General features: G+C 41.9%; 1 protein-coding gene across 3 annotated transcripts; it reads left to right on the forward strand.

Moving 5' to 3' along the window:
* Window positions 1-4,225: 4,225 nt before the first annotated feature.
* Hsd11b1 (hydroxysteroid 11-beta dehydrogenase 1) lies at window positions 4,226-26,569 on the forward strand. 3 transcript variants are annotated; one of them, XM_013157260.3, is made up of 7 exons: window positions 4,226-4,339; window positions 5,319-5,432; window positions 6,206-6,336; window positions 6,745-6,856; window positions 6,986-7,171; window positions 24,440-24,583; window positions 26,024-26,569. In XM_013157260.3, exons 2-7 carry the CDS (start codon window positions 5,345-5,347, stop codon window positions 26,263-26,265), a joined length of 903 nt encoding a protein of 300 aa, XP_013012714.1. In that variant the 5' UTR covers window positions 4,226-4,339; window positions 5,319-5,344; the 3' UTR covers window positions 26,266-26,569.
* The last annotated feature ends 202 nt before the right edge of the window (window positions 26,570-26,771 follow it).

Genomic DNA, 26,771 nt, shown 5'->3' on the forward strand with positions numbered 1-26,771 from the left:
AGTCCATTTGGTCAAAAGTTTGGTTCAGTTCTGATACTTCGTTCTTGATTTTTTTTGTCTAGTTGATCTGCCTATTTGTCATAGTGCAGTATTGAGGTCCCCCATTATAACTGTATTAGTGTTTATTTGATTTTTCCAACATGTTAATATTTGATTTATATAGTTGGGTATACTGATATTTGGTGCGTATCCTCTGAGTCAAGGGCACATCTGAATGGCACAGAAGGGACCTCATGTGTTGGGGACAATGAGCTGGACAGCTGAGCCTGGAGCATAGGATAGCTACACTTTCTGCGTTAGCCGTGAGGAGAGACAGGGCCAGTGCACAGACCTCTGGGTGGGGGCAGAGAGACTGTAGAGCTCAGAGGCTTCATATCTGGAAATTAAAAGCCAGGAATGCCAACTCCAGTAGCGAGGACACTCAAAACTGTGGTCCCTGCTTACTTCTCCAGGGTTATTTCTCTGTGCACCTCACCTTGCAATCAGTGATCCAGTCCTGTGGAGCTGTTTGCCAGTCCCTAACATGCCATTTTCTTTCGCACTTCCATTTTCTCTCACAGCTTACTCTGCATGGAAAGTTCTTCACCCAACCCTCCCCTCCCCAACACGGTGCTCACTGTCACCGTCCCTCATTTGCCTGGCACATTCCTGACATAACTCAGGACGGGCCAAGGTGAACCTCCTTCCAGCATCCTTTCCTGCTTGCCCATCCCACACATAAGATGGACGCTTCCTATCTTCAGCCATACCGACCACGTCCAGCAGTGACTCTTCACACATTTCCTGCAAACCTGTGTTCTTCTAGGGCCTGGAGGGCATATCATTTGCCAAGTGGTCAGTCACTATGTGCTACAGACCTTTCTCCACTCTCCCTACTTGGGGTCTTTTAGGGTTTGGCTGTGGCCAGACCCCACAGTGAGAAAGGTAGAGGAGAGGCCTGTTAGCAGCCATGACCAGGAATGTTTTGACCACATTTAATTGTGGATTCTTGGTGTGTATTTTGGGTGGATGTCACTTCTGTTTGTCAAGCAAAACACAGGGCATCCAGTTAAATCTGAACTCCACATAAACAATGAGAAATGTGTCAGTGTATTAGTGAGGACCTCTCAATCATTGAGATAGATAGACACATAAATAGATAATCCTTTACAGTACTCATTGTTTCTCTGAAACTCAAATTTAACTGGAAACCCTACATTTCTGCTTGTTAAATCTGGCAACCATACTTCTCACCCAAAGGACGTAAAACACCTGTAATGCTGGTCACTGGCACCCTAAGAAACTTCCTTGGCTGCAACTGTCCTGCTGCCTTGACGGGCTTGCTGCAAGCTGGGCAGGCCGACACCACAGAGTATCTGCGGAGCCGCGATGAGTATGCAGTGCCCACGGCTCCCTGTGCTACCGCTTCCACAGACCTTCCAAGGAGCTGCTTCCACGGCGCGGTGTTCCCTGTCCTACCATGTGTCATGTGAGTCCCTGGGAGCCCAGCCAGAAGAAAATCCTGGAAAACTACAACTGCTGCTGGCGTACTGTCACCATGTCCCTGCCACCCCGAGAGTCTCGCCACTCTTGGGGACAGGGATCAAGCCGATCTCACAGGCAAATTGATAACCAGGAATGTGCCCTTCCTTCCAGGGCTCCTGCTGCACAGGCTGGACGTGCCAGGCGGAGCAATCTGTCCTGCCTTGCTTTGTGTTCTCAGACCTGAGATGCTGTCCAAGGGGATGTGGGGTCATGCAGAGCACTGACAAACAGGATTTCTTCCCTCAGGAGAGATACAAGGTGAGGGAGCACAGTGGTAGAGCCCTTGTCCAGTGCGTAGAAGGTGCTGGGATTGAACCCCCAGTATTGAACAAAGCAAAGGAGGAGGAGAATCTGCTATTGGATACAGTTATACAAGCTGGTCATTTTTCCTGCCACAGCGAGCAGATTTTAGCAGCTACCGTAGACTGATGAGTTCCTAAAATCAAACCTGAGGAAAACTGGGGTGGGAGGTGAGAAAAGGAGAATTTCATATTCTGATACAAAGCCAGCTTCTCTCCAGTTTCAACACCTTGGTGCACTTCTCCCAAGAGAAGACAGGACTTCTGAACACTCACCTTTTACACTGAGGTCACCTACTGTGCCTCCAGTGGGACTAGTTTCCAAAAATAAAGGGGCATTTCCTTAACAAAGCTACAAAAAAATTCATGAAAAGTCCAACAACTGCTGCCTTGGAAATTACAGGCTTTCCTTTCTGCTGAAATGTGGAAGTTCCCTGGCTGCTCCTCACACGCCTTGCCGTCTCCTCTCCATCCTCCAGAGCTGACCCATGCCTCACAGGGCCCCCTCATCAACCCCTGCATTCTTCTCTCTTCCTCATCAAATGATCACACAGGAATACCAGCAGGTATTCCTGCTCTGCCACGCACCCTCAGTTGGAGGAGCCCACTTTGTGCTGATACTTGCCAAACAGGGCTAGGTTAAAGATGGAAACCTGCTCTAAATGCAGGAGGTCAGTGCATGACACAGGGGTGGCAGCATGCCGGAGGAGGTGAAACCAGCAGCCAGTATTCCGCCGCTAGAGGTGGCTAGATCTGGGAAAATGTAGCGTGGAACAGATGCTAAGTGAAATAGTCACCACATTTTCTTGTTATATTTGTTTTGTTTTGTTTTAATTTGATGAGAATTCCAGAAAAGGGAGTTTGGGGGTGGGCTTGATTTGGTCTGATCAGAATACTGAATCCCAGGGATTTCCCTGGATTAAACCTGTCTCCAGAAAGACGGCAATTGTCTTACTGCTACAGCCTCTCAGAAACTCAACCAAAACAGGAAAAGCTTGTTGAATGCCTATTTTGGAACAAGACTTGGGGGACTGGAGAGAGGCAAAGATAAAAAAGACATAAGGCATGTCCTCCAGCTCACAAACTAATGCAAAAACCAGCCATATAACTAGACATACAGGACCTTTGGTGCTTATTATGTAACACAGCCAAAACATGGTCGCTCGAAATGTGGTCTCCAAGGGTCCCCGAGGTCCTCTTAGAAGTTTAAAAGGCTGAAACTACCGTCATAATCATACTAAGGCAGTATTTGACTTTTCCAGAGGCTATACGATGTGTGATAATGTCATTGTCCTGACTGTTAGTGGAAGGTATGCTGGGTTTTAAAAAATCTTGTCTTAATTCCTAATGTATCAATAACAATATCCACAGGAAAAAGTTATGCACACAAGTTCTTGAGATCCATGATAAAAGGGACCAAAACATTTGAGAACCACTAATACTTAATTTAGTTATCTGTACAATTACAGTGTATGTGTTTCTCATAAATGCATTTTATGCAACAATTTACATCTAATTCTATGCAAATTGTTTTACTGAATGCTTTTACTGCTTTCATTACTGTGACCTAGCCGCAAGGTCACTGCTCTATTTATCTGTTTGTATTGTTGGGTTTAAAGGTGTCCTTGAGGTTACACAATGTCGGACTTAATTGAGGCAACAATCAGCAATCACTTCATTTTGTGTTCTCTAACCCTGTGCTTTATCTTGCTCAATATTGTTTTTGCTTTCTTTAAATTTATATTTTCTGTAGTAACCTTTACAATTATTTCTCTTTTAGGGGGATCAGACAGCAAACCTCCCTATTCTGCCCATCTTTGTATCATTTCAGCAATATCATATTCAAGAACAACTCTTTCATTGCTTCCTGTAGTTTCAGTATCAATAGTACAGGGTTTAGAAAATAACCTTTTGCACTTTCTTCCTCTTAAGAATGAAAATAGAGCCTGATGTGTAATGTGTCTTGTTTGCATAAACTCCCTTATTACAAAGTATGCAGATGTATCTTGCAGTGCTAACAGTAGGAAATCTAATTTTCATGTGGATTTTAACTTTATTTTTGTCTTCCATGAACCTTGAGCTCTGTCTAGCTCTCGACTGTTTCAAATCGTCATTGTTTTCTGGACCTGAACTTCACAGCTGTGGACCTTTGTTGACAAATTGTTTCATCTCCTCTGGGTCTTAAATTATTTTCTGTTACTCTGAAGTGAAAATTCACTGTTTCCAGATACTGTATTTAGGGTTATACCTCAATTTATCTTAACTTTGTGTAAATTCCAGCCCTTCTCATCCTACCCCCATCACATCCTTAAATAACTGACCATGTGTAAGACCATGTCTTACTCCCATGTGTAAAAATTTACCTTTGTTCAACTGAAACTTGCAGAGTTAAAGATTTGCTTTGTGATGGGGTAAAGTTCATAATTTGGTAGGCTGGTTTTAAGTTGAAAAACTTCATAACACCACATCCTAATTTCTTTTTCTGAGGATTATTCCTTAAGGAAGTCTTGCTACAGGTACGAGTAGGTGGTTATTCCTGTATTTCCCTGATGACAAACTCCTAATTGCTGTGGGCTTCCTGCTAGTCCTTATACCGTTATTCAGTCTGTCTTCAGCTGGGATGTGGTCTCTGCATGCTAGTTTGGCTTCGAATTATAGGGTAATTTCCCCCCGGCGCCAGGTCTTCTCTTCCTCATATCCTGTCCGTGCTTCGCATTCTGCTATAGGGTTTATATGACCCAGCTTCACAGTTTACTGCCTTTGTGTTCTGGCACCAGTATGTTCTCGGTACTCTCTGTTAAAGTAATAAGTGTACATTCTGTTGCACTTGCCTGGAGTCTTGAATTGGTCTTGCGATTTCCATCATCTGGGTTCTGCTTGGATTGCAACTTCTCTTTGATGTTGTAATATTGTTTCATTGAGCTTGACTGTGGGATTTATAGGGTTTGTTTGCTTTTATTTATTTTTTTTCTTACAAGATACACGAGTTTTTCTCAAGCTTATTTTGCTGCCTTGTGCTGTTATTTTTAATTGCTTCCGACTGGGGGATCTGGCTGGGGGGTTGGATTTGAATTTGGCTCTTGTTGCTATTACTCATATTTCCCCAGAAGCCCACATGCACCACTCTCTGTCCCTCTTTCTGCTTTTGACAAACCACCCACAGAGGCCCTGGATCCCTGGCATAGATGGTGTTAAGAGGAAGATGGGCTAGGGATGCTCAGGAATCCAGGCTTGTACAGTCATAAGCTTGGCCATCTGGAAGTCTCCTCTTGCTCAATGAGATGGAGTAAACATTGTCCATTATGAAATCCACCACACAGGCTGCCAGGGACGAATGGGATCCCACCCAAAGCCAATCGCTGTTCTGACAGGGAAATTGGCTAGCACTGCCTGAGACTACTCCAGCCTTCCCGTCCCTGATGACACAATTCAGAGGCTGCTGCCCGCCTAGGAGGTTGTGGAAAGCTCTGTAGGTTCTCTCTGTGTGTCCTACAGGGCTCCTTGGGCCAAGTCCCTTTCTGATGGCTTTTCTGAAAAAATACCTTCTCACCATTCTGATGGTCTTCTTGGCCTACTACTACTATTCTGCAAATGAGAAGTTCAGACCAGGTAAGTACCAATGTGTCTCGTTTTGGTAAAATAGGTTAGAAAGCACAGGGCTCTACCGTCTTCCTACAGATCAAGATGCGTTCCCAATTCCTAAAGGCATGGAAAGAGATGGAACCGGAAAGTGGAAAGACATCCCTGTGTTCTCCAATCCCAAGCTGTGGGTAGGAGGGACACAGAGAGGGTGATCATGCCCCCCAAAGCTTGCCAAATAGGCCACGCTTTACTTGGCACGCTTATGATAAGTGACTCAGATCTTCTACAGAAATGAAGATATTTTCCCAAATTCACAAGGCAGCCAGAAAATGGGGCTCAACAGAGAGACTGAGGATTGGGAGACAAAACAAGATCCTGGAGTTGATTACTAAGTAGAAGCAAGGGGAAACCCCTGGAATCTCCATGAACACATGTGTTTTGATTCCTTTTTAAATTTTCCTTCGACTGATCAAAATTTGATGAGTACAGAAATGTCTGGAATGCCAGCATTCTAACTGAACCATATCCTTTCTGGCCTTGTCTTATGATCCTGCATGAGGAGGATTTTAAGAATGACAACAGCCAGCCTTGGTGTTGAGCACACAAGCCAAGCCCGCCTCTAGAGCATGTTTATAAATTACTTGAGCTATTCCTCGAGTGACATACACTATTGAGACATTCTGATCTGGGTTCATGATCTTCAAAATTGGGAAGTGAAATGAGACTGCTTGTGTCATGGGAGGGAGAAGGAGGAATGCTGCCAAGCTGAGTGTGCCTCACTTCTTTTCGGGGTTCCCCAGAGATGCTCCAAGGAAAGAAAGTGATTGTCACAGGGGCCAGCAAAGGGATTGGAAGAGAAATAGCTTATCATCTGGCAAAGATGGGAGCCCACGTGGTGGTGACAGCGAGGTCAAAAGAAGCCCTACAGAAGGTAAGGGTGCTTTCCCCACAGATCTGTGTCCCTGCACACACCAGTGGGCTCTTACGTTGCTCAGATACAGACACAGAGGCTGGCACATCTCCTCTCTCTCCCTCTCTGCCTTTTTTTCTTTAAATCTTGCATTCTTATAAACAGGTTCAAACACCCAGACAGCCACAGGAATATAAAAATATGCATTGATGTATTCATCCCTACACACACAATCCTTTTAAGTTGTACATTTCAGATCATTGTCAAAGGACAATGATTTTGAGAGAGCAGTGAACATACATAAACACACACAACCATTTCTCATCTACGCAGGGCCATGAGCAACCTCTCAGTTAAACCCTCATTATTTCAAAGACTGCACCCAAAAGCTGACAGCAAGCCCAACACTTCTGTGCTGTAATGCTGCAGGTGGTGGCCCGCTGCTTAGAACTTGGAGCAGCCTCAGCACACTACATTGCTGGCAGCATGGAAGACATGACCTTTGCAGAAGAGTTTGTTGCAGAAGCAGGAAATCTCATGGGTGAGGCTGCGTCTCCTCTGTCTGTCTCTGGAGTTTACTCTGAGGCTCATCACAGAGGTTCTGAGAGGGGAAGGAAAGGGAAGGTGCCAAACCCTAGATGGTTTCTCTCAACGTAGCCATCTTCTGCAGGAGGACTAGACATGCTTATTCTCAACCACGTCCTCTACAATCGTCTGACTTTTTTTCATGGTGAGATCGACAACGTACGCAAAAGCATGGAGGTCAACTTTCACAGTTTTGTGGTCCTGAGCGTAGCTGCAATGCCGATGCTAATGCAGAGCCAAGGAAGCATTGCTGTCGTCTCCTCGGTGGCTGGTGAGTGGGACAGGGACCAGTGTGGAAGGGAGGAGCACAAACATGCAAGAGATTGTGCAAGGCTCTGTAAAGAACATGCATTTTTGTTGGTTTCTATGCAAAGAACTAACAATACAAAACTGAGTAGAAATGCTCACAGTACTATTAAGGAAAAGCTGGTTAGCAGATATGCATCGACAGGCAGACACATGAAGGGATGCAGGCACGCAAATTCAGTGAGGACCAAGCATGCTGAGGAAAATACACTGGTAAGAACTACTGGGCTATAGAAAGTATTAGTCACAGTAGATGAGCTAAAACAAACAAACAAACAAACAAACAAACAAAACAATTCCCATCAGTAACAGAGAAAGCAGTGATTCACAGTGCCCATGGGAAATCTGGTGGCTTGTGATCTATGCACAGAAGATCAAGGGACATCAAGGGGCTGCTGAGGGTACAGCCTATCCTGGTGTCTCTAATGAAGAGATCTGGTCACAAAGGATAAAAATGACTTTGCATTTTCCATGACCAACAGCCATAGGCTGGTGAAGTTAATTGATGTAAAAGGTGAAATACAGTACACACTAAGTATTTAGCTGGGACGAAATGAAATAAACAATAAAAACAATGATAAAAAACCAAAATGTTAACAGACCTGCCAATACAGGGAATGGTCTTCAAAATCTTAACTCATTACATAAAACTTCAGTTTAAACCAAGTAGCAGGATGCTCGCTCTGGCAGCACATATACTAAGCCAAGTAGGTAGGAGTAGGAAGGAGGAAACACGTACAGAGAAATGGGACTGAGGGAAATCCCCAGCTTCAGATGGTGGCAGCCATCAGAAGTTATTGCCAGCGAAAGGTCAGAGAATCTCTGGGGATTCCTAGGCCCATTTCATCATGGACACAGAAGGGAAGCTCTACACATCCTTGTTGATTAGCTTTTGGAAAAGTAAGTCTGGAAGGGTCCAAAATCAGCCATCAAAATGTAGCTCCTGGCAATGTAAAGATAAATACCCTGAAGACTCTAAACCGTCAAGCACTTTATAAACAGTGGTTCTTCTGAAGTTAGTAACGCCATCGAGACTGTACAGACAAGGCCTACACAGTAACTCGATAAAGGGGCAGTACATCCATGCACCCCGCCAAACCCCGTGATTGATATGCATCCCTGTAGGTCCAGCCCATAGAGACTCCCCACAATCCTCAGCCCCAGGCTCTCTGGGCTGAAAGGAAAGGAGAGCTTCCAGATGCATACTGAGTGAGAGAGTGCTGGGTGCAACCCCGATCCATTGCAGGGCAGTGGCCAAAACTTTCATATCAGTTGTAGTGGAGGTGGTTTTAATGACTTCAGTTGATTAGAGAATATATCTATTCTAAGAAAAGATGTGTATCACCTTCAGTAAAGAATATAACTTTTATCATGTACTCAGAAGAAATAAGAATTACTATAGAAGCCCAGAGGCATGGTGAAACTCTGACAACCAGTTCCGTATATCTTCCCATCTGCAAATGACATTTGGTAGTTTCCACAGATGCTGCTGTGAGGTAGAAATTTACCTACTATTCTTCAGATCAACTGTTTGTGTGTCCAAGAGTTCAAACTTTTTGCTTTGAAGCCTGTCTGTGATCTTGCAAAGTACAGATAAATTGCTTCTTCTCCCCAAATAAAGAATATTCTCTGCTTTATGATACATTCCTTCAGAGTTAGCAAACATGTTCATTAATCCTTCCTAAGTTCACACACAGGATACTGAACATCAAATTAGCCTAAGGTTAGCACAAGAGTATTGGTATGGAGTTTTAATAATTTCTTCCAGGAAATACACTGTTTATGGTATACATTGCATGAAAATCTTATACTTTTAATGTTCTTTGAAAACTCAGCTACTTCTTTAGTATTAGCAGAGACAGTATTGATGCTTCTGGTAACCTCCTTGGAGGATATAGCCATCCAAAATTCAGTCACTTTTTGCCAAATCTCTTTATATGTAACACCTAAGCATCCCCTCTTTCTACCGCATGCTAATTGAGACATAAGTTTAGATACTACAATAACAAAGAGCCAAATTCACAATGTGCTAACATCCAAATGTCTTTTTCTACCATGAAACAGCCTAAGTCAGGCAACTCAGGGCTGACAGGGTAGTTTTGCCAGATGGTACAAAAACTCTTCTGCCTCAGAACTACACCACCAGAAGTGCCAGAATTATCTTTATCTACATTGCTAGCCAGAGGAAATGAAGAAAGATGGATCCCAAAAAGTCCTATTTCTCTTCTGCCACCACTGGTTACAGTTGTGCTGTTTAGTCAAAGTGGACCTGTGTCCAACTAAAAATCAGGAGTTCTTCTTCAATAAAAGGCACTGATATTGCTTAACAACTAATAATTTCTTCCACATAACCAAAAAACAGAAAAAAACTATGCCCTGCAGACTACCCCACATGTACATACACACACAAATGTGCACACACACACACACTCACACACACACACCTTCTCACGTTAAAGATCAAAATATCTTATATCTTATAAGATATAAGATATCTTATATTATAAAATATATATATATATATAAAATATCTTATAAAGAACAAAATATCTTATATCAAGTAGAAGGTTCAGGGGAGGGTAGAGCAGGAGAAAAAAATGGGAAAAAATGCCCAATTGGGATTTTTTAAACAATTTGAAACAGCAAAAACTAATACTGAAATTTGCCTCTTAAAAAAATCAATGGATTGGACAGAGAATGTTTGAAAACATCTGGAAAAAGTATTCCCTTTAGTCATATGGGTTCTCATAGGTTTAATTCTAGATGAAACTGTTTTCTAGTTTTGAACCCCTTGGGCTTTGTGGACCCCGTAACCATGGTGCATCCTCTCAGTTACACGTGTGGCCAGACCCGAGCACGGAACGCTGCCCCCCCAAACCTCTTTGCACCTCCAGGAGGAGCTGCGGCAGTCTCTCCCATCCCTCTTCTCTCCTCTCAAAATCTGTTTAACCCACACCTTTTAGGAAGTCTTTTTCAGGACTCACCAGAGTCATTTAAGTATTTTCGTCTCTGTCTTTACGACACTTAGCTGTAACTTTTAAAAATCCTACTTCTGTTTCTCTTTTCCTTTCATGGGAGGCCCCAATACCACAAATAACAGTGAAACACAAATACTAAACACGCTGGACAAGCATAAGTGTAGGGATAGTAGCTCTTCTGTGTCAAGGAAAATGAAAGGCATATTTTGGAGTGAAACTAAACATAGTAGGATTTCTTAACTCTTCAAAATGAAAATACACTGAAAAGAATAAGGAATCTTGTCCGTAACTTCTAAATGCTGGGCTCTCTCTGCAGAGGCTCCAAAGTGTCTCAGTGAGCTGTGAAGTTTTCTTCAAATAAATCTTTTTAAAGACCAACTTTCAACTCACTCACACTTATAATTAATTTTTTGCATTACTTATTTACAGCACTGTTTTATTCTACTTTTAAAATGTAAATGTACAGTATTTCAGGCACACTGAGTAGACTAACCAGGGGCAAATATCTCATAAGACAATGTTTTACTGGAAAAACTCAAACCAAGAAATGAAGTAATTTCTGTACCTTAATCTATTTGTCAGTTGAGGGCTGCCTGTGTGGTCTAAATCTATTTCAAGAATTCAAAATTACAAGAGTGTGTAGGGAACCAGGTTTCTCAACTACACATATCAACTAACAGAATTTGGAATGTCTGTAAATTATTTTGCATAAAGACAAGAACACAAAGATGTTAATCTCATCGCTGCTTTCAGCTGGGGCACCCACTCCTCCCAGAAGGGAGGGCCAGCTCCTCAGTGCATGGTGTGCCATGGGGTATGGTGGAGGAGGCAGGAGATCCAAAGACTAGGATGTGAAAAGACCTTAGAAATACAGTAGAAAGCAGTAATTTATCCCTCATTGTAATCTCTCTAATTGTTCTAAGAAAATAGGTTTTTACTCTTACTTAATCTCTTCAGAAATGTTTTAAGGAGCACCATTTCCCAGATAAGTATGTGTTACCAGAGTTTCAGGGCAAAAGCTCTGGCCCCAGGGTTCCCAGCAGACAGGTTCAGCCACCCATGCCTAATGCCAGCCCCAGAGCTGAGGAGTGGCAAAGGCAGAAAAGGAGGTTTGAGCAGTACGGTCCCACTGGGAAGGCTCAAGGTCTGTCTCTCAAGAACTGATAGAAAAGATGATGTTTTATAGAAAACGGAACACAGGCAAGGTCTGAGGGTTTGCATAGCCAGCAGGACAGGTGATCCTGGTCAGACTATGACCAAGTGAATCACTACTCCCAGACTGGCTCTGAGTCCACTCTAGTTAGTCCTTGTGGCTTAGGAAGCAGTTCAGTCCCCGTGGGCGACCGCTTCTGCTTCACACAGAGTGGCCCATTCACAGAGGCTCTGTGGGACTCACGGTTGACTGCAGCTTGGGGGAGACTACGGGGCACAGCTGCAGGAGGGTTCCCCAGGATGCTGTAAAAACCAGCAACTGAACATCCCTGCAAGTCGTGGAAAGACTTTCATTGCCCTTATTTTAGTGTCCTCAGTCTTGAAGAGAGTGAGAGGAACAAGGTAAATTGAAGGTTACCAAACCCTGTTTCGCCAGGTTTTAGACAGACACCCATTTCAGTGACCAGCATGTCTAAGTGCAGAGCTGACCGGGGAGCTGACCCAGAGTCTGAAGGTCATAAAGCAGGCATCTAAAATGAAGACAAGAGACACTAAGCTTGATCAAAACAATTGTAAATACAAGGCAAGGAGATGAAAAAAGCTTAACAATTCTCAGTACATCTTTGACTTCCAACTTTCTGCCAAGAACCTTGATCTCAATCTCTCTCTCTCAACTTCAAATTCCCCCAGAAAAGATGGATCTCACTGACCCAGCTGACTGGTAAAAGTAAATCCCTCCATACCATTCAAAATATGCCTGAAGAAGTACAAATACTCAGTCAGGTACAGCCCGATCAGCTACAGTCACACAAAGGATAGTGTCAGTCCAGGAACAGGGTAGACACAGCTGAAGCCCTTGCATGTCCTTTCCTATATATATTGCTTCTGTCAGCCAGGATTTTAATTTCTGGGCTATTCAAATGCCTAGTGCATCAGGAAACCAAAAAATCCAAGTTGATCATGATAACATGCTTGTGATAACAGGAGGTTGTGACATACTTCATTGATTGCAAAATGCACATGTATTCACATTTTAACCACACTGAAAGAAAGGTGCATTTTACCTAGATTGCCATCTTACAACCACTGTCAGTGAGGCAGTGGTACAGTGTGATTGTCACATCCATGCTTGCAAATATAGCCAAGGCTGCTACACTGCCACCATTTTTGAGTAAGTGCTCTGTTGTTGGACATAACTACCAGGTATCATGTCTTTAAAAGTGACTCTAGGATTCAGCTGCAACAGACAGTGGTGGTGCACAGAGAAATGTACAGACCCAAATCAGCCTGGTTCAAATCTGATATGAATGAAGCAAATGTTGTTTGTATCAGAATGACCCAAATCTCATTCTAAACCAATGGCCTTATGCAAATAGAAAAAGGAAAATATCCCCAAGCAGTGAACCTCTGTTTGCTTTGGTACCAAGAATGTGAAAACAAACTGCCAATATTACACCCAGCATTACAACTAAAGGCAAAAGAAACCCCCAAGTTCTTTGGGATAGATGTTAAAAAATAAAAAAACCTAAAATATCAATTATATCAACTAAAATAATAAATGTATGCAAGTGCTATCTTACTCTTATTTGATACTTCTAAGATCTTATTAGAAGATCAAGAAAGTGTCACCGCCAAAAGTTTCAAAATAGGTGTCACTGACTTAGAAAACACTTTTAAGAAACACTATACACTGTTGGGTGATATTCCACAGAAGGAAAGTGCCTTAAAAAGTGTTATTATGAATACATAAGAATGATGTATGACTCTGAAAAACAGATGTCCATGTAAGTTTAAAGGAAATTTTCAACAAGTATAAAGCTCTCTGTTTCTTGGTGCACAAAATAATAACACATCTTTTAACTGGTCAGACTATGTTATCAACTGCAGCTGATAAAGATCATCTACAGTGACTGAGCTATGTACTTCTCAAAAGCAGGCACCCTGCTCATTCACCTCCAGTTCCCCAGCACTAACAAATTTGGTAAACCATAGCGCGTTCTTCTTGAATGGACAGGTGATAAGATAGATCAGCTTGCTAGCACTTGATTTCTGATTTTGTGTCTTTCCTTTACACTACAGTGGCATGGATAGCCACATTTCCCTCTGTGCTCTTTTACTGCCCCTAGACTTTTGTGTCAGGGCTTCTCAATGGAGACACTATTGGCTTGAAGGTAGGACAATTCTTCATTGTGTGGAACTGTATAACACTTAGTAACTTGGCTCTAAATAATTCAATCTAGAAGCCCCTCAGAGGGGATGAATAGAGTGCTACCTTCATGGAGGTGGGACACTGGCCACACAGGTTGGCAAGGTGAGCAGAACAGTGCAGGGGTAGGTCCATGAACAGGAGTGGCAGGTCACCACTTTGAAATACTGAGACAGAATGAGAAGAGGCGGCCCCTTCACATCGGGCAGCAGTGGTAGCCTGGTATAAATGTCAGAGCCTAAGTAAGGCAAGGAGTGTGTTAGAGGTAAGAGAGGTGCCCATGAAGGGGAAGTTCAGGGTGGCAGAAAGATTCATGTGATCTACCATGGGCTGTCATAATCCTGGCAGGGAAATGGGAGGAGCCGTGTAAGATGAGCCTGTACATCCTGCTTAGTCAGCAAAGAGCTGTTCAAGCTACAGGGCTCAGGTAGAATTCATAAGAACCTTGAGGCCCTGGGCTGGACACCAGGCAATAAGACAAAAATAATAATATAATAATAATAATAATAGGCACACAGAACCAAAGACCCAAAAGCTAACCTTAATGGGATCCCACTAGCTAAATCCAAGACCACTGGAGAATTAATATGATATAGACCACAACAGGTTATAAACTATTACATACAATAAGAAAACAAGTTTACAATGATATAAATAATCAATAAACATGCCACAGAATGAAAAGTCAAATGATAAATGTGGAATAAATAACACTATTGGAAACACTATTAGCAGTAATAGTAGTAATTCAGCCAGAATGCACTTATGGACGTTAAAATCAGTGGGTAAAATCTAACAGAGCATTTACATAGTCTCTAAGTACCACTCCACGCAACAATGAAACATCAACCTAATTCAAACATGGCCAAAGGACACGAGTAGACATTTCTCCAAAGACAATATACAAATGTTTAATAAGCATGTAAAAAGATGTTCAACATACCCAATCACTAAGGAAATACAAATCAAACCACAGTGAGATATCAATTCACATGCATTTAGGATGGTTATTATCAAACAAAAAAAAGGAAGAAGAAGAAAGGAAGGGTTGGAGGAAGATGGAAGAGGGGAAGAGAACAAGGGAGAAGGGGAAGGAAAAGGGAAATCACGTGTGGTGAGGATGGAAAGAAATTGGAACTCCTGCGTGCTGCTAATGGAACTGGAAAAGGGTACAGCTACTGTGGAAAACTATACTGCGGTTTTCATAAAAGTAAAATAGAATTAGCCCAGCAAGGTGATATGCACTTATAATCTTGTAATCTCAGTACTCTAGAGGCTGAGGCAGGAGAATCATTACAAGTTTGAGATCTGCCAGGGCTACATAGTGAATTCAAGGCCTGCTTACACTACATAGCAAGACCCTCTCTCAAAAAACAAATAACAACAACAACAAAGAATCACCATATGTTTCTGTAAATATGCTCCAAGAAGAGTCTCAAAGAGATATTTGTTGACCCATGTTCATAGCATTCTTCACAATAGTTAAAACCTAAAAGCAATCCAAGCATCCATCCACAGATAAATGGATAAGCGAAATTTCACACATATATACAATGAAATAATATTCCAACTTAAAAAAGAAGGAAATTATGACACATACTACAATGTGGATAAATCTTGGAGATATCAGTCAAATAAATCTCAGAAAGACAAAGTTAATGATACCACTCAGATCAGAGACTAACAGTAATCAAAATCATAGAAAGTAGGATAGTGGCTCAGGAACTGGGGGAGGGAGAGAATGAGAAGTTATTTTTTAATGAATTAGTTCAGTTTTGCAACATGAAAAATGTTCTGGAGGTTATGGTAGGAACAGTTGCACAATGATACAAATATACTTAGGGTCACTGACCAGTATACTTAAAAATGACTAAAACAGTGGGTAAAAAGTACCCACCTACAAAACAAGAAAAGGTAACTTTATAGTACAGAAATCTAGTACTGTCTGAATCAAATCAAATAATCAAGTTCAATTCAACATCATCAGTAATAGAATACACTGAATTTACATATCACTCGATGCAATGTGAGGTGACACAGAATTACCTCTATGATCCTGCCAAAACTGTGCAGGTCAAATCAAATTATGAGGCAACCTCAGCCATATCCAAACTGAAGGACATTCATCATCAATGTGCTGATAAATATTTAACAACCTGCTCTCCAAAAGGGAAGATGTTTTAAACCTGGCTTGTAGCATGTCCATAGTGTAAATATTCCCTTGATAGGCAGAGCCAAATGATGCCAACTGGCTTGCAAAGTTCATGAACATTTAGCAGTCAACTCTCTTGATCCAGTATGAGCCAACCCCACTAGATCATCTTGTACAAAGTAACTGGCTATGCTGTTCAACAGTGTCCAGGTCACGAAAGACTGGGGAAGTATTTCAAATTAAAGATTCATGACAACTAAATACAATACCTGATCCTTGCCTGAATCCCTTAGCTTAAAAAAGAAAGGATATTATTGAGACTAGTATCAAAACTTGGGTCTACTGATTAGGTGACAGAAATACATCAATGGTAGCCACAACCCCACACACCAAAAAAAGATTCTATATCTTAACTCAATGATCTCATAGATATGTCCTTAATTAGAAAGTCTTTTCAGGTGTTGTTAAATTAAGGATCCTGCAGCCAGCTGAGATTATCTACATTATCTCTAAATCTAACAAATGTCTTTATAAGAGATATAGGAAGAAAAGAGGAGGCCATATGAAGACAGAGACAGATTTCCAGTGATGCAGCCATGAGGAATGCAGACAGCAAGGAAGGACTTTCCCCTGGAGCCTGTGAAGGGAAAGTGGACACACCAACACCTTGATCTCACACTCTTTACCTCCTCGATTATGAAGGAATTTTTTCCAACATCTTACATTACTACAAGAGCCCTGAGAAGCCAATGAATGGCTTCCCTCATTTTGATGGTTATAATGGGGTCATGTAGGACAGTGTCCCTATGTGTGAGAAATTGACATGAATGTATTCAAGGTTGATAAAACATGGGGTCAGCAATGTCTCAGTTACAGCAGTGAGCCTCAAATGGTTCAGGGCAAAACAGATTGTCTTTCCTATAAGTTGGAAAAGTCCCTGTCTCAGGAATTTTGTGACAAGGAGGTATGCAAGTAGATTTGGTGGGCCTTTCATAGGTTCTTCAGAGAGCCCCTGCAGAAAGTACCACCACCCCCCACTCTTGCAGTTCCTAGATGTGAGTGATACATGCTCCGCCTCTGTCCAGCGCAGTCCTCCTGGCCCAGCCCACTCCCACATCCATGGGCAGGTGTCCCACACAAGCTCCTTCCACAGGCTCCACATTTGATCCCTAAGCACCCTGCCATCCATGGATACAGCTGATCCCATGATACATTCATCTTTGCTCTCAGATAAGACAGGCAGTTGCACACTGCTTCTGGCCTTCAGCCTTTCAGGCATGAATCAAATACCAGCCTGGGAACCCTAGGAGAAAGGTATAACATTCTCCAGGTGATGTTCCCAAATCCCCTCTCCTGTGAATGAAAGTAAGGGAGATGTAGCCATCTTCCCTAAGTCTGGGTAGATAAATGCACAGAATGCTGCCATTCACAAAGCTGGGAGAACTGCTTGGGACCCAACCTTCCACCATGGAATTTCTCCAAATCTGTTATTTTATACTCACCATAGGAGATGTGATGATACTCTAAGACAACAGGAGGAACCAAATTTCAAATCCTGTTAGACAGGCCCCACACCTGCACAGAATGCCAAAGTCACCATGTGAAATTTGGTAACAGGTTTCATCAGACTTATCTCTAGAGCAGTTAGAACTGTTTCTACACCATATACTCCTTCTTCATTGTTAGCCAAAATGTTCTGTGAAGCTGTTCTAGTGACTCTAAACGCCTTTCTCAGTCTTTTCCACTCCTCCTCATCAAACTTAACTGTTGATTTCCTTAGGATTCTTCCAACCTAAACCTTCTTCTCTGTCCACTCTGCAGGCTCTCCCTGGTCAATCCCATCCTTCCCCCTCATTTCAACTGTCATTGGGCTGTGAGTTGCCTCAATCTTTCTGATGACACCTCAGGTTCTCCAGACCTAGAAAGGGCAGATTTACCTTTAGAAATCCCCTAAATTGGGGCTGGGGATTTAGCTCAGCGGCATAAGCACCTGCCTTGCAAGCAGGCGGTCCTGAGTTCGATCCCTGGTACTGATAAAAAAAATAAAATAAATTTTAAAAAAGAAATCCCCCAAATTATAGAACTAAAAGCACAAGTAAAGATTTTTAGGAAGAGCTATGGTAGAAAAGAGGGCGCTTTTCTTCCACTGGCTGGCCTTCAGTGGGATTCCAGCCTTGAAGCTAAGAAGCATGGTGATCTCCAGATTGATGCTCACTCAGGAGAAGATGTGGCTCATTTGCCTGGGTCACTCCAAAAGTCTGAAGGAAGCTTTTCAATCCTGTTCACGTTCTTCTGAGTTTCATTTAAAGCCGTGGAAAATCTGCCTTTGAAATGGAAATCATTTCAAAATCTCAGCAAGGAGGGTAGGGAGGGGATGAACAAAGAATCAAGGCCTCCCTCTGACCTCTTCTGCACAGCTAACGAGCCCCAGTGCACAGCCTCCCTGCCAGCTCTCCAGCTCTGGCTGTTTCTCCAGTGGCTAAGTCCCAGCATATCTGGGACAGAGCTAATTGCAAACATTCTGGCCTGTTTATCACCATGTCTGTACTCATATGTGTCAGACTGCTTGTCCCATATTTTGCTTCAGAAAATACAGTCACCATAGCTCTGTTTCATTGTGGTCTAAAACTTCCCAGAAGAAAAATTTCTACCATATGTGCGTTCTGCTGTGGTGAGACTGCTTGCCACACCTAAACCAAAACTTGACCTTGGGCAAAACCACTTAGGCTTCTAATCCTCTCATTTTTATGGCCATTTCCTGTGTATTTGAACAGGACATTCATTCATACATTTTATCTAATAAAGCTCATATTCTGCCACAGTTTTTTCCACTGCCAGACAACTGGATCTCATAGGACTTTCTGCCCACTGTCCATCCTATGAGAACCTGCTCTAGGGCAGGCAAAAATGTTTTTGACCCTCTGGGATCATTATCGTCATCATCATTGTCATCATCATCATTCCTGGCTGATTTCCAGTCTCAATGACGGTCTCACCTTAATAATTAATATGTCTAGTTAAATGTAATTTAATTTTTAAAAAAAATTCTTCCTGTACCAAGCTGGAATGTGCTGTTGGTAGGAAACCCAGATTAGAGATGTGTTCAGCCTTTCCTCCCTCCTCCCACATCCTCCTTGCTTACTAATCTCTTTGTAGCCTATCTTAGGTCAAAGAAAAGGGGAGACACAGGAAGAGGCAGGAAGTTAGAGGACGGAATGTTTTCACTTGGGTTGACCCAGCTAGCAGAGCACTGTTTCTCTTTGGCCCTGAGAGGTGGGCAGAGGTCATGCTTACTAATCACTGAGTGATGATCAAACCTATTTGCTGCATTTGGTGCTTTCACAGGCTCTTCTCTGTCCACTCTGCAGGCTTTCCCTGGTCAATCCCACTCCCTCCCCATCATTTCAACTGTCATTGGGTTGTGAGTTGTCTCTATCTTTACTGTTACTTTTCTTGTCCTGTTTTCCTGTTGGTTTCTTACTGTCTCGATTATTCCTGCCCTATGCCTCTGTATGCCATGTCCTCTCCAGGCCTCTCGTCATTGCCTGTCATCAGAGTACCCCAAAACCTGCCTTCTCCAAGTGGGCTTTCCTTGTCATTTCACTGTCCTCCCTGCAAAGAGCCAGTTTGCATGTGGACACACATTTTCCCCAAGTAATACTACTTTGGGTTTTGAAGAGACTTAGTAACTATTAATTGAATGGCTGCTCACCCAGCTGTCACTGTGATTCTTTAACTCCTTCCAAAGACCTTTTCTCCCCATTTCTTCTAACTGTTCAACAAGCTGCCAGCATGTCTTTCTAACCTCCTCACAGCCCTCTAGCATGGCCACTCACTCCACAACACAGACTAGAAAAACTGGGGCAGATGGTGGGCCCAAGTCTGCAGACTAACAGGGTCTACATATGGTCCTTATGAGCACTAAATTTACAGGCTTATGGATCTATGCAGGCCATGAAATCGAAGTGGTGAAATATTCCCGTAATGAATATTACTAACAGTGGTAATGATAGGTATTTATATTACAGTGTACCTGATGCATAAACTTCATAAGAAAGACTAATAATTTTTCAAGAGTCTTGGCTCTTGTCTAATAATTCATTTTTTTCACCATTTAAAAATATCTTTTAAGTGATGCATCTGTACCATGAATTTTTGAGGACATCTTCAGCTATGCTTGGCTCATTACTAATCTCTCTCCTTTCTTCTTCTTTCCTTTTCTCTCTCTCTCTCTCCCTCCCCTTTTATCCTAAAAATCCAGTAAAGATCTTTCTTTATACCTTGAGCATAGCTTAAAGTTTAAATAAGGAAGACAGTGAGCTGCACTGGCTCCATGAGTTGCAGAGAAATTTCTGCAGAGAAGTTGCAGAGAAAGTTCAGACTGTGACTTCTCACGGTCTCGTGCTTCTGCATCTTTGTTGTCCCAAACATATTAATGCCACACTCAGTATCTTATCACCACTGAGGATGACCCATAGCTGTGTGTGTGAGAGAGAGACAGAGAGACAGAGATGGGGTGGGTCTTGCTATATTGTTCAGGGTGACTTTCCAATCACTATGTATCCAAGATTGCCTCAAATTTGTAATTATTCTCCTGCCTCAGCCTCCCAAGTGCTGTGATTACAGATATGCCCCATGATGCCTGGCTACATTTTACTGGTTTACTTCCCATATATACTCTATAATGTAATTCAGACTTATTTATTAGGATGGCATTTTTCTTTTCTCAAGAACTGCTATTTGTCCCCAGATGACTTCTTGAATAGCTCATATTTTTCTCACCAACTGGAATACTCACACTGCTAACAAGCACGGCATTCTCTGAATGCTTTCGATGTGCCAGAGCTTGTGTTAAGTATATTGCATAAGTACTTCAGCTTGGTCATACTATTATTCACATATTACAGCTAAAAATGGCATATTTGAGATTTATACCCAGGTCATTCAACATTAGAGATCATACGTTTAACTACTATGCTGGTCCTACAAATACTTTGCATCTATTTTTTACTTACACAGTAAGAAAACGTATTGATGTGACTGGATGTTCAGAGTGGGTGCCACAATTGATCTGGCTCCCACTCTGTGTCCCTTGGCTTTGCTCACTCCCATATGTAGCCTCATCCCCAGGCTGACAATGACCTCACTGCAGTGATTCCAGCCCCGATGTTCATGCATAAAAATATCCATCAACACAACAAGGATTGCTACTCCCAAAACTACTCCCAGGAGAAAGAAGAACTTTCTGAGACACTCCAACAAAATTCTCTTCAAGTTTCACTAGTTCAAGATGATCCACACGCCCATTCCTGTATCAGTCATGACAGAGATAGAGATAGAGATAGAGATAGAGATAGAGATAGAGATATATAGCATTATACAGGTTTACCCCTAGCGTTGGAGATGGTATTAGATTTTCTTGGGCACATGAACCATAGAAGTGAGGACTGTCAGTAAGGATTAAATACAGTGCTTGGGTGCCAAAAGTGAAAATAACAGTAGATTAAATTAGATTGAAGGTAAATCAGGTCTGAAGATAGGCAACACAGACAGGACAGTATGGTCTGTCTCAACGCTCCACCATCCTCAACATGCGTGTTTGCCAAAATGGTTCAAGATTGCTATGGCCATGGTCATCGTAGCCACCTTCAGACACCAAGGAGAAAGGAGTGCAGAAACAGACTGAATTTTCCCTTTAAGGATGTGACCCAGAATTACATAATATACTTCTGCCTGGATGCCACTGTACAGGACTCTGTCTCTTGGCAACATCTGCTGAGGGGAGGTACAAAAGGTGGACTTTATTCTAGATAACTGTGAAGCTAGATGCAAATCAGGAGTCCTGCTATGGAAGAAGGGGAGAGGACATACTGAGAGAATACTAGCAATATTTGCAACAGGTAGAAACATAAATTCAGTCAGGGTTCTATTGGAGAATAAGAGACAAGAGCCACACTGGTTACTCAACCAACAGTGTGCAACGCCTCCTTGCTTGGGTCACCAGGCCAGCCCTGGACTAGCCAGTCTCCTGGTGGTATTAGATCCTTGGGTGGGTCAACGTGTGTCACATAACCCTTCCTGAAACCTGGCTGTGAGTCATCCCAACCCAAATTTCATGGCTGAGGATGGAGTTAGAATAATTCCCTAAAAGATGGGTTTGCATCTTCTCTTCATAAATATTGTTTTTATATTGAGAATTTAGGATATTATATTTTTGGCCATCTAATATATCATGAATAGTTTTCTAGTTTATTATTGGTTTGCCCTTTACCTTTATGATGACATAATTATGGTTCTTGTTTTGACATAAAGAAATTGAAGATTTTATAAAGTCAAATAATCTGTGCCTTTACATCATCTTTATCTTTTCTGTCTTTCACAACTAAAAATATAATAAGCATTTGCCTTTACTACATTCTTTCTCAGTTGAATGGTTTTTGTGTCAGTCAGATGTTACATTCTACTGTAACCAAACCCCATTAACATTGGCTTAAGAAATAAGAACTCCTTTTTCTCCAGTAATAAATCCAAAGCTGGTTTGGTAAAATTCATAATATCTTCAAGAATCTAAGCTCATTCCACATATCTTCTGTCTATGATCCTTAGTACAAGGCTATTCCTCAAGCTTACAAAATGATTGCTATAATTTGAAATATCACACCTGAAGTTCATTTAAAAAGAAACTGTAAGTCCAAAACATGAAAGCTGCACTGAATCCCTCATTTTGTCAAGAAATTGGTATCTTCCTGGAACCCCATTTGTTAAACTTAGCACTGGCCACAATTATATCATGTAATCACCAAGGCAAGGTAATGTTTTCATCTGAGGACACTGCTATCCTGAACAACTTCAGGTTTATTATCAAAGATATTGAGCCAGCGATGCTGCCATAATTTCCCTCTGGAATATTTGATGCATGTTATAAGACAAAGAGTTAATTTTTTTCAGTTCTCTAAACAACTTTCCTAGCATCTTTATAAGTAAAAACTCTTTTTTTTAACTAATTTATCACATATTTACATTATATTTAAAAACATAAAGGTTCCAATTTCAGTTATGGTGAAAACTCTAAGACCAGTTCTCCCCAGATAGCGACTATAAACTTTTGACAAAATATAAAACACAACCATTGAAAACACTGGAAAATAATAAAAACCAGACAGAAAGTAGAGTTATTAACACTTGGAAGAAAGAAGACATTAGGCAAGTTTCCTGGCTTTTTAGCTTCATGCCCAGGCATATCCCAATCAATGCTGTATCTGAAATGGAAACCTATGTTTTTACTAGACTGAAGCACCAAGAAGAAGAGGTTTGAGTGATGAAGGAGGCTGGAACATAAGGCAGAGATCTTCAAAAAGGAACAGTCATAGTACCCGATTTCCCCCCAAAATAAGGCTTAACTGAAAAACAATCATCCTTAAAAACTAGAGGTCAAAAATGCCAGCCCCCATCAGCCTGTCCTGGGCTCAGCTGCCAGCACTATTATCTTCTTGCCTTGTGACCACTCTGTAAGGTGGGAAAGGCATAGACAGGCCGAGTGAGGCTGGCATTTTTGATCTCTGGTTTTCAAGGCTGATTATTTTCTGGTTAGGTCTTATTTTGGGGAAAACAGAGGAAGCCCTGGATTTTGTAACTCATACCAAATCTCTGTTGTTCCTGAACTACTCAGGAGCAATGCACCAAGCAGTCATGCTAACATGCAAATAACTGAACAGATTTCAGTTGGTACAACTCGGCAAGAGACACAGAGTTTCATCCAAGTTAACGGCTCACTTTAAAAGAAAAGTCAATACTGAGAGAATATGATGAAATCCAGAGGTGCTATAATGCTTATTCGTAACATCCAGGGTACAGAACAAAACTGCTATGCACACAGGAAGAGGAAACGAGACCTTTAGGAGGGGGACAATCAATAGGAATCAGTCCTAAGATTACCCACATTTTAAAGCAGACAGGAATTTTAAAGCAGTTGCTCCAACTAGGCTCAGAAAAGATGGTGAAGTCTCAGTCCACTTCTGTTTTTTTCCTCTCAGAAAGCTTAAAAAGGAAAGTTTATCCTATTACACATATGTCCACATATCCTCCAAAACCTGAAGTGAAAATCAATCAGGTTAGTGAAGGTTAATATCTGTGTAAGAATCAAAAATAGGGATTTTTAGTATCCCTTATGCAAAAATAAAACATTTCTTTTCTGTTATCAGTGCCAGGTTACAGTGGATAGAAAGCCCTCGTTAAACTCTTGGGTCCCCCGCTCTCCTACATGAGAGGTGTAAGACCCAGAAGCTGTGGGATTGCATGTCTCTTTAGCAACCCAGCTTCTTTACCATGCTTAGTAAAAATCCAGCCAGGCGTGATGACACATGCCAGTGATCCCAGCACTTGGGAGGCTGAAGCAGGAGGATTGTTGAGAGCTCAAGACCAACCCAGGCTAGAAAGTGAGCTCAAGGCCAGCCTGAACTGTGTAGTGAGACCTTGTCTCAAAAACTTAATTAATTAGTTAAAATAGTAAAAATCCAGCCCATCCTTCTCCAAGAAATCTGTCTTACAGCCCACTTCACCCTATCTTTGATACCTTGATGTTTTTCACTTTGGAAATTCAATGAAGCAGGATAATTTAGGGAATAGAGAGAAAATAAAATTTAGAGGCAAATAGACTCCATAGAAGGCTACAAAGTAATATACATAGCTCTGTCAGAAGCCAAAAGGGAATGCCTTGTTAACTCCTCTCTTCACTCCATCATTTAGGGAAAATAACTTATCCTCTGATTGCTCCCTATTCTGCAAGCAAGTTCGCTCTGGATGGATTCTTCTCGACCCTTAGGTCAGAGTTTTTAGTGAACAAAGTCAATGTGTCGATCACTCTGTGCATCCTTGGCTTGATAGACACAGGTAAGTGTAAGGCCTGGGCGTAAGTGCCCCCCAGGACACGGGGCTGGCCGTGGTGGGTAAAGAAGAGGCTGCTCTCTCCGACGCAGGAGTGACACCCAGCACTAGGGCTGCACGCAGGAGCACTTTCCCCTACCAAGGCAGTTGTGCCCTGCTGGGATTTCAAGCAACTCTGTGACTGACTCTCTTTTCCTTACCAGCTACCAGGTCTGCTGAGTGACACCACAGTCATCACCTTATTCTTCTCTATATACTTTAAGTCCTCGAGGACTCTCAATGGCCATTATTGCTCCATATGAGACTTACCAAATAGGTATTTTTCTTAATAATATCAATAGTAATAAGACATACTGATATAAACCTTTTGACAAGTTCTGAAAAAGACAATATTGTTTTTGTGACAGTCTTGCCGAAAATGTATCACCTCACCCTGACCATAAAAGAATAACGGACAAATTCAACTTGGAGAACTTTCCTCAAAACAACTGATCAGTAGTCTTCAAAGTGTCAAGACCATGAGAAGCAAGGAGAGACAAATACTGTCATAGGAAAAATACGAGATTACTCTTAAGTGCAATCTTGGATATGAACTTAGAATGTAAATGGAACATTAGAGAAAAATCAGTTTTGTAATTTAGCTCATTCTATTATACTTAGTGGTTATATACGATGCTACCTGAAGGGAAACACAGCAAGGTATGTAGAGAACATGTAGCAGATATTATAGGTTTTATTCAAAGAGTAACTGAGTAATCTCAACATTCGGGAGGCTGAGGTAGGAGAATGGCTGCAAGTTCAAGGCCAGCCTGGGCTACAAGTGAGGTCAGGGCCAGCAAAACTCTGCCTAAAAAGACAAAATAAATAAATAAAAGGAGTAATTCAATGATAGTTACAGAATGAGCTAGGCAAAGGTACAGAGTGAAACAAAAAAAAAAAAAGGGAAGGAAGCTGTGCAATACGAAAGGACAAGGAAACTTGGAAGGGACCAAGCCAACAGGAGGGTTTCTTTCTAGTTAAAGAACAGACCAAAAGCCTGCATCACATCTTTCCTTTTACAAATCATTCAGCACTCTGGATTTGTTCCTACCGGTGCCTCCCATTGGCTATCAGGACATCATGGGACTTCCATCCTCATTCTGTCCCCACCACCACCATCACGAACACACACAGACAAAATACTCAAGCAAGGCACACGATTCAGCTACCCCAACTAATCACTTCTACATGCTACCACACATTCCCATCCAGGCTGGCAGGTCCCCTATTCCTGTTAGTCCCAAGGCCTCTCTCTTTGTCCAACTGGCTCTAAACATAGCCAGGCTTTTATGGGATTTGTGAGGCTCCAGCATTGGAAGCAGTCCCTAACAAATGTGGTGTCTGTAGGTCTTCCAGGACAGACTCAGCTGATCTTGGTCACCCCCCCCCTTCCTTTGTCATTTACAGAGACAGCCATAAAGGCAACTTCGGGGATATATTTAGGACCTGCATCTCCAAAGGAGGAGTGTGCTCTGGAGATCATCAAAGGGACAGCTCTGCGTCAAGACGAAATGTACTATGTCGGCTCACGCTGGGTCCCATACCTGCTAGGAAATCCAGGAAGAAAGATCATGGAATTTCTCTCAGCAGCAGAATATAACTGGGACAATGTATTAAGCAACGAGAAACTCTATGGAAGGTGGGCATGATGAAGGATCTTGGAACTGTTCTGCACAATGTTTTTCTGAGCTCTAGTCCTGAAGGTATCTTCCCAGAGGAATAACTAATGCATGCCCACCAGCTTATAAGTTATGGGGTACTTATCACAACTGGAAGGAGTTCTTCTAAGACTTGCACAGTGGAATTGTAATTATAACAAATATGAGCCACTTTACAGCCTGCTGTTTTAAAAATGATAGTAACCATATGTACAGTTTTACCAAATTTAACTCTTATGCTATGATGCTTAACATGATTAATTATAATAAATGTCATAAAATTCATAAATTCAAATCTGGTAGCTTGAGTTCTTTCAGTATGGTTCCTTTACGACAACAAACAATACAAATGAAATTTGTTAATGTTCATATCTTATTTTGCAGTATTGACTTTTTATTTGTTCCTGAACAAACCACCATACTCTCAGGAGACAGGCATCACATTTTTATCATTTCTGTGAGTTTCAGATACTCTCTGTGTTGCTATACATTGCTCC

The sequence above is a fragment of the Cavia porcellus genome, unplaced genomic scaffold, assembly GCF_034190915.1.
Source record: "Cavia porcellus strain 051 isolate PalLab524CR breed Dunkin Hartley unplaced genomic scaffold, mCavPor4.1 scaffold_26, whole genome shotgun sequence".
NCBI classification, from domain to species: domain Eukaryota; kingdom Metazoa; phylum Chordata; class Mammalia; order Rodentia; family Caviidae; genus Cavia; species Cavia porcellus.

Excerpts from the sequence above, each read along its gene's own strand:
- Hsd11b1 (XM_013157260.3), top strand. The coding sequence starts at position 5,345 with ATGGCTTTTCTGAAAAAATACCTTCTCACCATTCTGATGGTCTTCTTG. Across the intron at positions 6,337-6,744 it reads CAAAAGAAGCCCTACAGAAG|GTGGTGGCCCGCTGCTTAGA; the intron begins GTAAGGGTGCTT and ends GTAATGCTGCAG. Across the intron at positions 7,172-24,439 it reads TGTCGTCTCCTCGGTGGCTG|GGAAAATAACTTATCCTCTG; the intron begins GTGAGTGGGACA and ends TCCATCATTTAG.